The sequence below is a fragment of the Haplochromis burtoni genome, unplaced genomic scaffold, assembly GCF_018398535.1.
Source record: "Haplochromis burtoni strain Fernald_Lab_line unplaced genomic scaffold, NCSU_Asbu1 Contig_194, whole genome shotgun sequence".
Lineage (NCBI taxonomy): Eukaryota > Metazoa > Chordata > Actinopteri > Cichliformes > Cichlidae > Haplochromis > Haplochromis burtoni.
In genome coordinates this window covers 559,434-575,360 of record NW_024582555.1, presented here as the reverse complement: position 1 = coordinate 575,360, position 15,927 = coordinate 559,434, and the positions used below count along the sequence as shown (strand labels likewise).

General features: G+C 41.7%; 1 protein-coding gene across 6 annotated transcripts in view; it reads right to left on the bottom strand.

The window, feature by feature from the left end:
• Positions 1–13,427, bottom strand: part of atp8a1 (ATPase phospholipid transporting 8A1) — a 106,333-nt gene extending 92,906 nt beyond the window's left edge. For 4 of the 6 annotated variants that reach the window (XM_005935194.3, XM_005935190.3, XM_042226056.1 and 1 more), the window contains exon 1: positions 13,019–13,426. In XM_005935194.3, coding sequence (XP_005935256.1) covers positions 13,019–13,067 — 49 coding nt within the window. In that variant the 5' untranslated portion in view covers positions 13,068–13,426. Of the gene's footprint in view, positions 1–13,018 lie in introns of all 6 variants that reach the window. The other 2 variants (XM_005935189.3, XM_005935191.3) reach the window with 1 other exon arrangement.
• Between the last annotated feature and the right edge of the window lie 2,500 nt (positions 13,428–15,927).

The following is a 15,927-nucleotide window of genomic DNA, read 5'->3' as shown; positions in this document are numbered from 1 at the left end:
GAGCAGCTGTGATTGATGCTGCGTCTCTGTATCTGAACGAGCCTTCGCAGCAGGAGCCGGTGTGCTGGGGTAGACCAGGTGCTGCAATGCACCAGTTGCAGCTGGTGATGCTGCTGTTTAACCAAGTCCTCTTCCTCTCTCCTTTGAGCCTCTGTGACACAAGCAACTGTACAGGAAGCTAAGAACACCTATTCTGTATTTTACTTGGTGCAGTAAAGGTGTGTAACATCAACATCACCTTTAGACTAAAGCCAGGACAGTGTGTTATTTGCTGCCCTGTTAGATGAATCAAGCTTTTAATCCAAAATACATCACTAATATGTCAAACACTTAAGCAACCAAGGTTTGCATCATGAGCTGACATGTCCTCTGCTTCCAGTGTCAGATGAATACCAGAAAGAAAAAAATCAAGCCTCATTAGAAATTATTTCCCAAATCTAGACAAAGTATTTCTTTTCTCAACACCTATGGGCGATACGAATGAATTTGTCTCATCTTCCTAATAATATCAGGGTAAATCGACAGAGAAGGTTAGACTTGGACTCTCAGTTGTCTCTTGATTATTACCGGATTGGTTTCTCATGACAGCCAGTTTGTTCCACGAATGTTTCATAGTCTTAAGAAGAGTTAAGATTTGTTCTTGTCGAGCCTTAAGAGGTTTGATGCGGCTACTATTCTTGCACACCTGATCCAATTAAAGGCTACATGTTGAACACTTTAACTGGCTTTAAGAGCAAAAGTAGCTCAAGAGCGAGAAAGTGGTGGGGTGAGCTCGACAAACTGGGAGGTAAACTAAATACTTTGGCCTATCAAGCACTCCTGATGCATTTATATGCCACTACTGAATGTCAGTAACTTTCAACTTCTCTGTTTCATAATTTGTGTTATGTCGTTGTGTCTCTGCACAGCCTTATTAGATGGCTGCCCCTCCCTGAGTCTGGTTCTGCGAGAGGTCTCTTCTTCCTTCCCACTGTCAGTGCTGCTCATAGGAAACTGTTGCAGTTTTCGCTCTTGCAGGGACATTAAAACATACTGCAACTTGAGGTGATGTTGCAAGGAGCTGGCTCTATATAGAGAGAAAACTGGGTCCAATCAGAAGATATGCAGCTTTTAATCACATCAGGAGCAAAAACTATACTTGAAATGGGGATTTTAATTAAAGGTCAAGGGTCAAATTAACAATGGAAACGTTAAAATTTTACTACAGTGGCACTGGAACTGTAACCATGTAAAAGTAGCACACCAGGCCAACAGTACCATCCAGAGGAGCTGGGGATGAGAATTTGAGGAGGTCATTAAAATAACTTTTTCCCAGCTACTCCACAGAGGCCTCCGCATGGTCTCCCTCCCCCACCATATCCAGTTCATTTTCTTTCCTTATGTTCACACACACTCTGCAGATAATGTACTGAACCACAGCCGCATGTCTCAGTGGGATCTGCTCTTAATATTCCCTGGTGGACACCGTGCTTTTTCTCAGCACTAATGTCATTAACTGCAGGCATGTCACGGCTCAACTACCCTGACATTAATACAGAGACCATAAATAGTGAACTTGGTGGATATTCACTGTGGGCATCATTCTTAATCTGTGTTTATAACAGCACCTTTCAACTATTAATTGAAGCCCCATATTACACATAGCACTGAACATAAAAATAATGTAAGAGGCCTGGAAAGAAAAGAGGGCGAAAAAAGTAACAAAGAGCTATTTAAAGCTCAGTGGGAGGAGATTCGCACACAGCTCTGGAGGGGAAGCCTCCAGAGGAAGGATCAATGCCACCGAGTGTCGTAATGACTTTGGATGCAGGCCAGATGCCAGGATTATTGCTTGTGTCAGCCAACAGACAGACGGGTGGAACAATAGTCACAAGGGCGCACGTATTTTGGAGAGGGTGCCCAGTGGGAAAAAACTGGGCCCAGAAAGGCTTGGCCAAGACACGCTGGTCTTCCCCCGTCTGTTTCTGTATTCCTGTTGCTAAACGCTGCAGGTCACAGAGACACCGAGAAACCGACAGGCAAGGAAAACCCCTCTTCAATCGCCTCTGCATGTTTAAGATACTAAAAGCATGGAAAGACTAATTATTTTCTATACGTCTATGCAACTTTCACACTTGAATATGAGCTCATTTTTATCCCGGGTCTTTTCAAATGAAGCTCATTGTTGACGATAGGTTAACGATAAGCCCAACCCCTGCTGATTTACAATCCTCCCGATGGTACTACATTAGCTCAGGTCAGGCAAGAGTGCTGGGGGTGGAAAATTATTCCTGGCATGACTGTCAACACAAAAAAAAGATAAAATGCACATAATGGCCCCAGTGACAGGAACCATAATGACCTGATAGTCAAGTATATTAGCCAGTACTGCATCTTGTGACAGTCAGGCACATTATAGCACAGAAATGGCACTAATCCATGTTTTCAAGTAGATGATCAAATGGAAATAGTTATTGTGGAGTAAATGTATTTTTAGCAACAGTATCTTATTAATGTTTGACGTCAAACGAATCTCTTGTAGCCCAGATATTATCAAGATATCATATCACAGTTTTGCTACATCGTGGAACTTCTTTGGGCCAGCATCTATTATATACTTAATTACACAGTGATGACTCACGAGGATCCATGACTTACTCTTCAGAAAGGCCCATTAGTCAATCAGCTAGAGTGCACTGCAAGTCTAGAGGTAAATGAAAACGTAAAAAGGCTTTTTGTTCGTCCAGAAATAGCTTCTAAAAGAATAATGAGCGCAAGAGACTTGAAGGCTTGTCAATAAAGAGTAGCCGAGAAGGCACGTGACCTGGCCAGAACACGGCTCCCAAGCAAATATTCAATCACACCCGGGGTAGGTGGGGGCAGGCAGCTGGGGGCTACGGATATTGATCCCATACAGACAGACAAATAGCAGCTAAACCAGTCAAGAAACTCTGTTAAGAAAAGCAGCACAGGATACACACAAATGACTGGCTTTGCTTCTGTTTGCTTCTGTCTTTACACATGCAGAACTACCGTGTTAACAAGTACCCAAATAAGTCAGCTAGAGGAGTGAGGCAGAACATTCAGCCTTCTCAGTCTGCACGTTGTTCACCTTAACCTGAGGCTATTTACCATTGTTATTAGGCTCAAATTAGTTCCAAACCGCTGGACTTCAGGATGTCTCAGTCTCATAACTCAGTGAGCCTAATGCGCCATTTATATCAGCTCATCGCCACCAAAGACAGATCTCAACATGATTCATTTATGCCACATAAATATTTCAGCAGACAGAGCGGCTACAGTCTATTCATGGGAACCAAGGCCCCCGAGATGAAAGCCCCCCTCCCTCCCGATCACCTGCCATTTGTGAATGAGGAGAAGAGCTGGAGGGGAATATAGATACTGCCTCAATCTAAGCAACAGCAACATCCATAAGTCGCTTATCAGATCACAATGCTGTAACCGGCACTCACAACAACAACAGGGCAGCTGCAGATTTAATCCCCCCTCCCTGTTTGGCTCCGTCTGGCTCCTCATAGGCTCAGGAGGGCTACAGTAGGGCGGATAGTGCAGGGACAACAGAGGCAGCTGGGGCTTGCACTGACATCAGAGGGCTGGCCCTGCTCGGCTTAGCGAGGATCTGCAGAGAGAGAAACCTTTCCACTGTGTATGACTTTATGAATGATAAAAGAGAGAGGCATATGCCATGAAATTTAAAGGAATGGACACAGGAAATAGACTTTGCGAGTGTCAGTCACTCAGTTACAGTATTCTTCAAGGACACATCTAAAACCTGCAGGACAGCGGCCCTCAAGGCCTGGAGTTCCCCACCCCTGATTTAGACCTTCACTGAACAACCGCTAGCAAATAACCAAAGTTATATTCAGGCATTTGACAATAAACCAATATCACAATGAATAACTGTAAAATGTTAACACACACAGGTTAAACGTTTTTCCTTTTTGTCATCTCTGCAAGCAACAAAACAGTTATTTGGAGAGTCTAGACTTATACTTTGGAAAGTCTTAAATTTCAGTGGCCATGGGGGTATAAAGAATGCATTTACAGTAGGGTCTCCAACTAAATATGATAACAATCTAACCACCATTTGCTGGTGGGTAGATTTGCCTATTATACTCGTTGTTGGTTAAGGCGGCAATAAAAAGGTTTTCACTCTTGTTGCTGATTTTGTGTGCCATCTCTCTCTCTTTGCTGTATTAAGCAAAGTGTGAACATTAACATACTAACAAGCTCAAAATGGCTGTCCGTGTAAGCATGAGTGGGCCACTTATTTAGGAAATTCAAAAAAGAGTGTGTCGATGCCTTTTTTGTGGTATTTCTGGCTATTTGACAAACAAACGGTATCGTATGCTTGAGTAACTCAACTTGAACTCAATTAAATGGTTAAAAACATGACAGCCTGTTCTTTAGGGCGGATGCCAAAACTTAATGGTAAACAGTGAAAGCATAAACCTAATATTTCCTTTTGTAGTCGGATCAATTGCAACGGCTAAAACACTTTACATATTCTTAACTACAGCTCTTCTGTACTTTAACCTTTTGGTTTTTTGCAAGAACAGGAACAACAAGCTGTAATGGGATCTGGCAAGTTTTGGCTCATGTTAATGTTGCAAAACCAGATGGATTAGTTGACAGCTATAGTGTCATGGGTCGTATGTCAGGTTTAATGGGACACTCCTTAAAGATAAACAACGTGAATGGATGCTTATTACGACTCTCAGCGCAGTTAGCATTATCCAAAGACACACTTTAAGCTTTGTGTTCACAGACTGAATGTGATTTCAGGGGCCCAAACATGAAAGTTGAACAAATGTAAAATCAATCTTAAATTTTAATGAAACTCCTACAAAATAATGAGACATTTAGTTCATGGCTCAGATTTTAAAACAGGCAACAACAACCACACAATTTCTGCCACATGTTCTCTAAAAATAGCTTTAATCTACAAATGGCTGAGTAATGACAACTAATCTGTGCCAGTGTTTCAGCGCTGCCATTTGACCTGATGTGACATGTTTGATGTGCCAGTGAGATGGGCCTAAACCGGCACCTCCGTCATCGAGTGCACAGAGTAAGTGACGCATGTCCAAAACAAATCAACTGTTCTCAGTCTGACTGAGGAAATGATAACGTAGGTAGATGCAAGTTATTGTCTGTTATTTATTCACATCTCACTGCTTTTATTAAATTCATGAAACGATGACTTCATGCATTATTCGCACCACAGTCCAATAATATGAGCAGTGATTGTCTTTGGGCTGATTTCAAGGATAACCTTGATGGATCCGTCAGATGCATTATAAAACAGTACATTTTTACATATACTTTTAAAACTGACCATAAATGTGCAAATGCATGACTGTGAGCTAGCTGAACGTAAACCTAGCTGAGACGGGATCATTGTCGTATAATGAACGCGCTCTCGGGGATGGGAGGAGGGTGTGGGGGATGGTTGAGCGGGGCGCAAGGGCAGCGAGAATTTCATCTTCCCAGCCACTGATGGTGTTGCTTTCCTGTGGAGTGCCCGCTGACACCTCTTCATCTGACCTCGTCATCCCACTGTGACACTGTCACACTGGCTGTCTCCTGGCACACGCACGCTAGCTGCAATTTTCCTGCTGTTTCAGCTGAGTGTGCATCACACTTTCACACACTGGGGGCACAAAATTCTGCTCAGCAGCAAAAACTTACGATGACAGAAAAACAGACACAGTTTATGGGTTCTTCTTCTTTTTTCCCTTTTCTTTAGGTATCTGAGATTATTTCATGTTTCAGGATTTGCTGCCCATCTATAGCTGATGGAAAAATTGAGACGAATGGAGGATCTCTACAAGCATAAATTTACAATGCAGGCTTGCAGTGGGTTGTAAATAAGACTCAACCAGGATGTCAGCTAACCTGCTCATCAAATGATCTAATCAATTTCAGCAGATGGTTCGATTAGGGACCATAAAATCAAGGATTTAGTGGCTTTTACACTGAATCCAAGTTGGTCTTATAATTGAACCTATTGTGCTTTTTTATTATTTTTAGTCATACAAATACTATTACGGTGGTGACGTTCACATCAAAAATGACCATTTTCAAATTATGAGGTCAGTGTATGTGCAAGTAATCCCTGTCATCTAAAGTACACAGCTGTGAGCACAGAAGCTCCACCCACCTGCTGTTTAAAGTAAGTAGCTTGGTGAACAGAGGCTTTAATTTTAGAATAAGATGAGAAGATAAATAAACATTATTTTGGTCTATCACACCAAGGTACTCTGACAGAGTCCAAGGGTAATATAAGCACAAAACATTAAACTAAATATTTAGTTTGGTCAGTACTGCATTGATTTTTGCTTTTAAAATGCACAACTGAGTTTATTGAATTTTTCTACCTGAATAAAGACCGTCACATTCACATGTTTCTATGCCAAGTAGAAAAAACACTAGTTTACTGCATTGCATAGATCCATGGTTTTGATAGCCTTCACACCAAAATCATGATCATGAGTTTCCCTGACATCAACATAACAACAAATATAGCAAACAGTACAACAGTCTCTGCATGAAGACCCAACTCTAAGTTCTTAGTCTCTGAATCTATCTCTTAGTGGGAACATGCATTTGCACGTTCCTCCTCACGGTGACCTGCCACATCCACTTTGCCTTGCAGACAGAGAGGAATCATTGAGGTGAGGGAAATTGAGTATCTGAAGAAACACATATTAGGCTGGCTGCAGGTTAGTGATGGAGGCAGGACGTGAAGTGGAAAATGGAGAACGGGATGTGTCCCGTGAAGTCACATAGGGTAGAGAAGCCAGAGGGAACTTGATATGACACACCAGCAAACCCAGGAAGGGGATTTAGTGGCGTGTTGTGCCACATTATTATCAGCCAGTGATTCACCAGGCACACTGGCAGCTTTCAATCCCTCCAGTCTCCCTCCCCATGCTATTACAACTATTCAGACAGACCGAGGTTCAGCTAGTCTTATTAAAATGCTACAGGGCGCACAGCCTGCTCCACATATGCTTGAAAAAAATGTGGATAATGCCAGTGAGGTAGAGATAGCTTGATTATAGAAGAAGTAGGCTATAATGTCTCACTCTTACCTAGTAGTTACTAAGGTAATGAGAGTTGAAGAACTATTATTCTCCTTCTCCCCCCAAAATTTTGATGAGTTACTTGACTCACAGCTTTGGGAAAATCCCCACAAAACTTACATCAGCTCATCCACGTTTTCATGTTTTACAGTTTTTGCACTTTGATTTTTTCCTGGAAATGTTACCATCAGTGATCACATCACTCTGAATTCTGAGCCTGGAACACATTAAAAAAAAAGGTTTATGTTTGTTTTGCTAAAAAAACAAAAAACAACAAAAACAACCACAAAACCACCTTTTGTCCTGCCACTCGCAGCGAATTTAATGAAAAAATTCCTGACTGCACGTTGCTGGAAGTGGATGATGTAAACATCTTCAGAATGTCAACATACTGACAAATGGCTCAAATAAAAAAGAGGCAGCAGAACTGCTAAAAAACCCTTTAAAGATCAAAAAAATACACCATGAAATGCACAGCCAGTGGCTGCAGTGGACACTTCGTATTGTTTCTAACACCTGATTTCACTTCACCTCTTTGTATGTTAAAACTTCGCACCTCTGCACAGCTGGTCGAGAGACCAACAGCACAAGCAGGAGTGGCCCACAGACCAGCTGTACAACTTTGTGCACTGCCTCCGTCTGACAACAAACCTTCAGCGAACCTGCTACTTCTGCTGGACCATAAATCTTGGTTAAGGCCTGATTTAGACTTCTGCTGTGAATCTCTGTAGAGCCTACCAAGTGGCCGATGTCACTACCGGCATTTATGCTTGTGCGTGGTGCATTATGTGTTACCTTGTGGTCATGTCCCAGCATTTTATACGCAGTGCCAGCCGATAGAAACTCACTTCTGGGTCTCCATTCTTTGTTGTGGTCTCTCCCCCCCCAGAGTCTTTCAATTTTTTCCACTCCTTTGTACACTCCCTCACATCCATTCAGACAGTTTTGGCAATGTTCCTACAGGATGTTGCTGACTTCTAAGGATGCCAGGCTCCTTATATTGAGACAATCGTTGTTCTTGTCTTTCCGACAAATATAAGAAATATTGAGAAAGTAGCAGGAGATGCACAGGAGGAATTGCTAGTACTGAAAATGGCCAATCACTATGGTTACAGGCTGCATCAACATGACATGCAGTTACATTTCTACAGTGGTAAATGTCAGGTTACATCGTAGGGTTTCAGAGGGGTTTGTGCTAACAACATAGTTTCGTGACAGATTTTCCGCTGAAACATAAATATTCAGTAAACCTCATAATGGTTGAACCTGTGGTTGTGTATCGGGGTCAGTGCGTGGAGTCAGAGGCCATTCAAACAGCAGCTGTGAACCCATTCAGCACACCTTAATAGCCTTAGAATTGATGCTTTATTACACAAATATCAAAGTTTTGATGACCATCGAGCTTTACAGGAAGCTTTGTTCGACCTTCAAAATAAAAGCTCCAACAAATTTTGTGCTGCCCCTCATGGGCACTAAATGATGCTGGATTTTCTGAGATTTTAAGACAAAAGCTCATAAATAATAAAATTACATTTTGATGAATGTTTTTAGCTGTCTCTTCCATAGACACAGATTTATTATTGACATGGTTATTAACACTAAACAAATTAGGAAAGAACTTGAAAGTAAATCCTCACAAATATTAATGTCACTTATCTGGGCTTATAGAAAGTGCTGGCTTTTCTATATATAATTAAGCATTCCCTGGCTGCCTTGCCAGTGGCTGTCTGTCTCTGTAGAATCATACATTAAGCGTGCTGATAAGCACTAATGTCACCTGCATCCCAACTGTCTTAGATAAGGTTGTTTTGGCAACACACGAGGAACAGGCTGGCAGGGATCTCGGATGTTTCCACAGCACAGCAGAGAAGAGTGACAAGGAGTGGGGCTGCACGTGGTGGCCAAGACTGGCGAGTGTGCAGCACAGAGGGGGCTGACGGACAGGCTGCTGATGGATTAGGTGGTAAGCCTGGCAGAGGGCTGCCCTTTCTAGATGGAAGCCTGCCTGATGCACAGTGGTGATTAAAATATAAAACTGAAGGGTGGGGAGTGTGCTCAGGCTCTCATAAAAACAACTGAAAGAAACGCTGCTGAGCAGACGCATGACTGAGCAAAACAGTGGAAGTGGATATGGAGCCATGAGGCTGGAAAATACTTGATCCAAGAGCAGCAGCAGCACAGGCCATCAACCTGGAAGCACGGAAGGTGATCCAATCCAACACTGAGATGGATGCTTGAAAGAAATTCCCCCCGAAGCAGGCGGACAAGAGTGTACACAAAGCCAAGTGAAGTGAAAAGCTTAATTGTTTGCTCTTTGTAACCTAAAAAGGTGGTGTAATGGTGACAGCAATAGCTGCTGCATAATTCATCTGTTTGTTCCTCTGACTGCAGCAGGCTCCGCATTGGTCAACACTTTTATACAGTCTCGTCGTATTTAATTATTTAGATTTCTACCACTATAATGCACAAGCTCGTCAGCGAAAATCCATCATTTCTGTTGTGCTGCGCAGGATGACAAATTGCGTTACAGTTACCAGCCCTCAAGTGGCATTTTAGGACCAACAGACAAAACTACCGCCAAGCAAATCACCTTTCAGCAAGAGGATATTCAAATTCCAGTCTGAGAGCTATTACAGTTTTACTTTTTATTTGTATTTTGTTTAGAGTTTTTAATTTGCTTTTCAGTTAGTTTCCAGGGTGGAGTTGCTCATATCTGCAAACCCACTCTTTTTTGAAAATGTTCAGTTTCAGTTAGTTTCAGTGCAACATTTTGTGAAGGACGCTGACTCAAAGTCACATCGTTTTTAGTTCGATTTTTGTTATCGGCGGTCGTCTTTTGCTTTGTAAGCAGTCGTGAATTTATATTTACTTAATTGTAACTGTCTGCCCCAAATCTGCTTGTTAAGGCTGACATCATTAGCCAGGCCTAAACGTTCCTTCAGTTCAGCAAACAAACACTGAGGCCCTGTATCCAAAGCCTTCCATCTCCATTAAAATGATTAGTGTGTGTGTTCTCATAAGTGTTACAATAAGGTGTATGTCCAGGCATCCATGAAAAAGAGGATCTTTGCGGTTTAGCAAAGTTTCAAGTTGACACTGTGTTGGATTGACAGTTAAAAACTAAAAATGATATGCAATGTTCTCACTTAAGTATTTCTAACAAACTGGAATTTACAACACCGCTGTACCTTTGGATGTAAACAAAGACGTCCAAAGGGCTGGCTGGCATACAGTAATGCGCTACCTTATGTCTAACTACTGAGTAATACACTTTAGTACAAGCAATGTGTAATATGAGGGTGAAATTGTTCTCAATAGAAGTGCATGCAATTCCCCAGAGACAAATCTAATGATGTTGGAAGGAAGGAAGGAAGGAAGGAAGGAAGGAAGGAAGGAAGGAAGGAAGGAAGGAAGGAAGCTGTGGAAAACGAACAAAGCTTCAGCCAAGAGAACATCTGAGATGAACCTGTCAGTAGCAAGAGGTTAGTCATTCGTATGTTGCTGCACAGTGCTGATCATAAGCTTAATGCAAGCTGAAAGCGATTCTTTCCTGAAGTGTTCCAATATTAGGTGTCTGAGGCTGGAGTGTACAGAGTGAGTTTTTATAAATGTAGCCTGAAGACATGCTACACTTGAACAATGCTTATAAGAAGGTGTAGAGGTTGAAACTGACAACCAAACATTGTTCAAGGGGCTAAAAAGTAAAATAAAATAGAAAATAAAAGATAAAAATCAAGCAAAGCAGACGAGAGCCTCATCCAACGAAGGAGACTCTTGAACCCAAACACAGTCATGACAAATCTCTGAACAAGCAAATAACCTCTACGATTCAAGACCATCTGCTGGGAGTATGGACTGGCATACAGTGTGTGGACCGATTACTTCCAGTGCAGCTTTGTATCTGGATAGTGGAGAGACACTCAATAATTAAATCTTCAGAAAACCATTAGGAAAAGATGCTTTCTTTCCCAATATTACCCCCAGTGTATTCTGCTGCAATATCGTATAATATAATTTGCTGCTTTATTAGCACGGTTTTATAGGTACACGAAACTTTGAAAGCCAAGCTTAACCATCATGAACTGATGATAACATTTCAAGAAATTCACAAGTCGATCAACGTTTTATTTAACTCATCTGTAGCATCTAAATTTTTAAGTCACATTGCTTGTATCTTTACAGCTCAGTCTATTTAGAGTCAGACTGTCAAACTCACTTTAGTTCATGGGCAACATGCAGTCCAAACTGATCTCATGTGGGCCAGAAAGGTAAAACCACCGCACAAGAAAGCGTCACTCCAAATTTTTCCCTTTCTTTGGTGTAAACAAATTAATTTTTAAAGCCTTCACCCGGGCCACAAATGGGATTTTAAAGAAACGGTGAACCCTTTAAAAACGTCTCATAGAACAAAAGGCATAATTCCGTGTTAAATATTTTTTCTAATTCAATGAGTAATCCATTCAGAAAACAGCCTGAGATATCTTAAGAAATATAAATGAAGTTTAAAACTGTATTTCGGTTTTCTACATTCATTGAGTCTAATATCAGCACAGAGTTCGTGAAGGTTTTGTACCTTCACAGCAGAAAGGCACAAAACCTTCACAAACTCTACATGTTACTCAAAAGGATTAACAATGCACTTCATCAAGAAACTGTAGTATTAAAGACTTCCACACTATGCAAAGCCAGGTAGATCCTTTGATGGTCTAGTTCTGGCCCCCCATATGCATGTTTAATGTGCTGTTAAACAAGGTCACTTTTTGAAAAAAAGGAGTGAAAAACACATTAAACTTACACCAAAACACTGCTGGTAAATTACAAAGCAGATAATATGTATAATAAGGTGGCCCAGACATTACGCAACGACTTCATCTAGATGCACACAAAAACAAATTAGAAAAGGTTCATTTTAATTCACTTTACAAGACCAGCCCGCCTGCCTTAGGGGCCAAAATTATATACTCAACAGCAATAACTCAGACTGAGATATTACCCAGACCTCTGCAGCTATAAATCAAGCCCAAGCCTTTCAAAATCAAGTGGCAACAGCGCTGCTACATTTACTGTGAAGAGAAACAGAAACTTCAGCAGGCATCATAAAAAATGGGTTTTTGTTATTGATGTCTGCAGATAAATCCAGTCAAAGCCCTGAGTAGTCAGAGGTCAATGTCAGCCGCACATGAGTGACTGCAGGGATTTAAAGACTGCACACCTGCAGCAGGTAGGTAGACTTCTGTGTTTGGACTCTGCTGGAAAGACAAACACAACTTTAAGCCTAAAATGCCACTAAGTGTCCTAAAGTAAACACATCCTTTTACAAGCAATCAAATCACTTAGGTAATGCCTGTGTGTCTGCATCTTCATTCCCTGCCAAACACAATAGAGATGCAGTGGAAAGTTCTTGGTGCAGGGAAGGAGTGGGGGGCCCCAGCTGAACCACAATGGCTGCATTATTAGACCCACACAGTTGTAGATGCCATTTGCTGGACACTTGTGGACACTTTGAGTAAGCTACAACTTAATCTGTTTTCTGAGATGATGGGGTGATTCCTAAGAGGTAGGATATGGCTTGTCCCGGGGTCAGGTGCAATCTTCAGCGGCTTCACTGTGACAACGCCTTTGTCTCGAAACCCCTTCTCCTCTATCACTTTCACTTTAGGCTAACTTATTATTTTTAACATTTAACTTGAAAGAGTTCTTTCCCTTGAACGTCTCATAGAAAACTTCCAAACCGCCCGACCCTCTCTTCCCTCGGGTCTTATTTACGCCTATTCGGGGGGACCGTTAATCACGGCTTTAGCTAGCGAGTTACTGCACTTCCACAGAGCTGTCGGCCGGCCTTCTAGCAAGGAAGAAGGTAATAATGTACAAGATATTTTTTCTTCGCCTGGTCTCGAAAATATAAAACAGATAAAAACATTCCTACGTACCCTCCGCCCGAGTACGAAGATCAGACATCGTTCTCTGGACGGGCGGCATCTCTCCACGCAGAGCCGGGCAACGGCACCTGTCAAGTGGCCGCGGTGTTGGTTCTGCCCCGTGTGTTCTGGCTGCTGCTCCTCAACCGTCAAAGAATTTCAAAATTACGGCTAAAAAATCAAAATCTCTCTCATGCGGATTGAGCTGATGCGTGTTCACTGCTGATGAGAGATTTACATAAGGAATTGCCAACTTTCATTTCCCGGTTGGTGACAGAACCATGCTCAGGAGCCCACCGCTTCATGCATCGCCCAGCATCTCGGTTCGCACGGCGGACTGAAGCCGTCAGACGCCCCCCTGGTATAGTAAGAGTGGACACGGACTAACCATGAACTGAAGTGAGGGGGACGATGCCGCTTCACATTATGGACTGTACCATTTGCAGAAATAGCGTGAGGGGTTAACACATTAACATAACCGTAATTACGCCTTGGCTAGAATTAAAAGAAGTGATAGAAATAATATTTATCTGATAATATCGAGAGGCTAAAGTGCTGTACTTCAATCCCCGTCGCCCATAATCATTAAAATGCTAGATTATTTTTTTAAAATGGCCTTGAAACTGCTGGTTGGCGTAAGCACATCCCCCCTTCGCGGTAGACATACACATGTTGGGAGTTGGCTTATTAGAACAGAATCATGTTTTCGTGTATCAAACGTGCTTTGTGCACCATCAGCAAATAGAAATCACTATTTAATGGACTGGTATGCATAAAACTACAGTAGGAGATTTTGTTTTATAAAACAAAATTCATTTCCATTCATGGAAAGTCCCCGTTCATCTCTATTATCTATTTGTTTATTGCAATACACGCCACTATATCTGTACATCTGTCGGTACAACTCACCTATTCAAACATAGGTGAGTATATTACAAAAAGCACATATTACTTCTTGGTTTTCATTGCTGTTGTTAATGTGTCACTTCTCAGATAAGCGTAATTCATAGCACAGTGGTTATTATTTAATAAGTATAAATCGTTGCAAATAAAGATGAACACTGAATACTGACATTTTGAGAAAGAGAGTTGGTTACAAAAGCACTGCCAACATTAATAGCTGGGGTTAAAGCTTACCCCCATGCCGTTAAGTATCATTTTACAAGATTACACATTGTTAGATTTTATCAGTGGTCAATATTTAACAAAAACCATGTGCTCATAAAAGTTGGTTTTCTCCTTTTACTCTTGCTTTGTTTTTCTCAATTAGAGGCACTCAAGTGACACATAAGCTTTACAGTGTCATTAATTACATTTATGGCCATTTTATTCAATGTGTGTGATGATTTTGTGGATTTTGCTCTTGCAAAAATGACCCTAATCCTATTCAAATAGTGATGAAACACTGATATCCAGGAAGTGTTAACCTTTGAATCGTTAAAGCAATAAAAACTGTCTTATAGTGACAGAAATAAGATGTTAATATATTGTACCACACACGTATGAAGTAAAGGACGTGTTTGAATTACTGCACTGTACTTTCCGTTAAATGCAGGAAAAAAATGCACTGATAGAGAACTGCAATCAATCTGCAAGTCACTCTGATGCTGCAACAGTTACCATTATTCACCAGCATACAATATGATGTGACGGGCGATCGTGGCTCAAGAGTTGGGAGTTCGCCTTGTAATTGGAAGGTTGCTGGTTCGAGCCCTGGCTTGGACAGTCTTGGTCGTTGTGTCCTTGGGCAAGACACTTCACCCGTTGCCTACTGGTGGTGGTCAGAGGGGCCGGTGGCGCCAGTGTCCAGCAGCCTCGCCTCTGTCAGTGCGCCCCAGGGTGGCTGTGGCTACAATGTAGCTGCCATCACCAGTGTGTGAATGTGTGTGTGGATGGGTGGATGACTGGATATGTAAAGCGCTTTGGGGTCCTTAGGGACTAGTAAAGCGCTATATAAATACAGGCCATTTACCATATGTACGCACAACAAAAATACACATGGTTCATCTATACAGAGACTTTAACAAGTCCTGAGGCTTTACCTTCAGCATAATCTTTTGCAGAGAAAAAGAAACTGACAAAAATGTCTGTATGGATTGGCCACTCTGGCACACGGGTGTTGTGTCAAAACTAATGTCTCTGATCAATAGAACAGTCCATTTTTCTTTGCAAGTACCCAAACTAATGAAATAAATTATCAGTCATCTCCACAATAAGCAGTTCTGGGAAGATGTAAAAATAAACTCATGCAAAAAAGCAACAAATGAAAGAGTTTTGAAGTGACAGATTGGTGAAAACACTGTCAAAAATAACAGGATCAAACAGTTGTAAACAGACTGTAGTATAAGTCACCGTGTTATTATGTGATTATTGTCTAGAGATGAGCTCAGCAGAAGATCTAATCCAGGGTGACTTACTCTAGCTCTCATCAGTGTCACTCGCCTGTCATGAATCTGCTCTAACTTGGACGATCGGGAACCTGAAATAGGACTTAAAGGACAATATACATGCAAAAGAACAAGGCTGTGCTGCCTGTCTGCTGTGCATACAGCAAATCAAAGTGGGTCCTCTTTCCCTCTGCAGTTGGAATGCAAATCACACTGGAGACGGCATTTGTACAGCACCAGCACCACTGCAGTTGCTTGAGAGAACTGCAGATACACTACAGCTGTCTGATGTCTATTTCTCACCAACAGTATTTCCACAGTTCTTTTTGTTCCAGCTGAGAGATTCAGTGCATATTTTCATCTGATCTAAAACTCTTTGATGGGAATGATTTAGGAGACTCTCCTCCTATTTTTATCCATATTCCTGTATAAATTAAAATCATTTCACTGTGGTGGGGATTAGAGGGAAATGAGATTATACTTCTACATGTTCGGCTGCACATCTTCCACAAAAAGTCTGCAGACTGTGTTCTT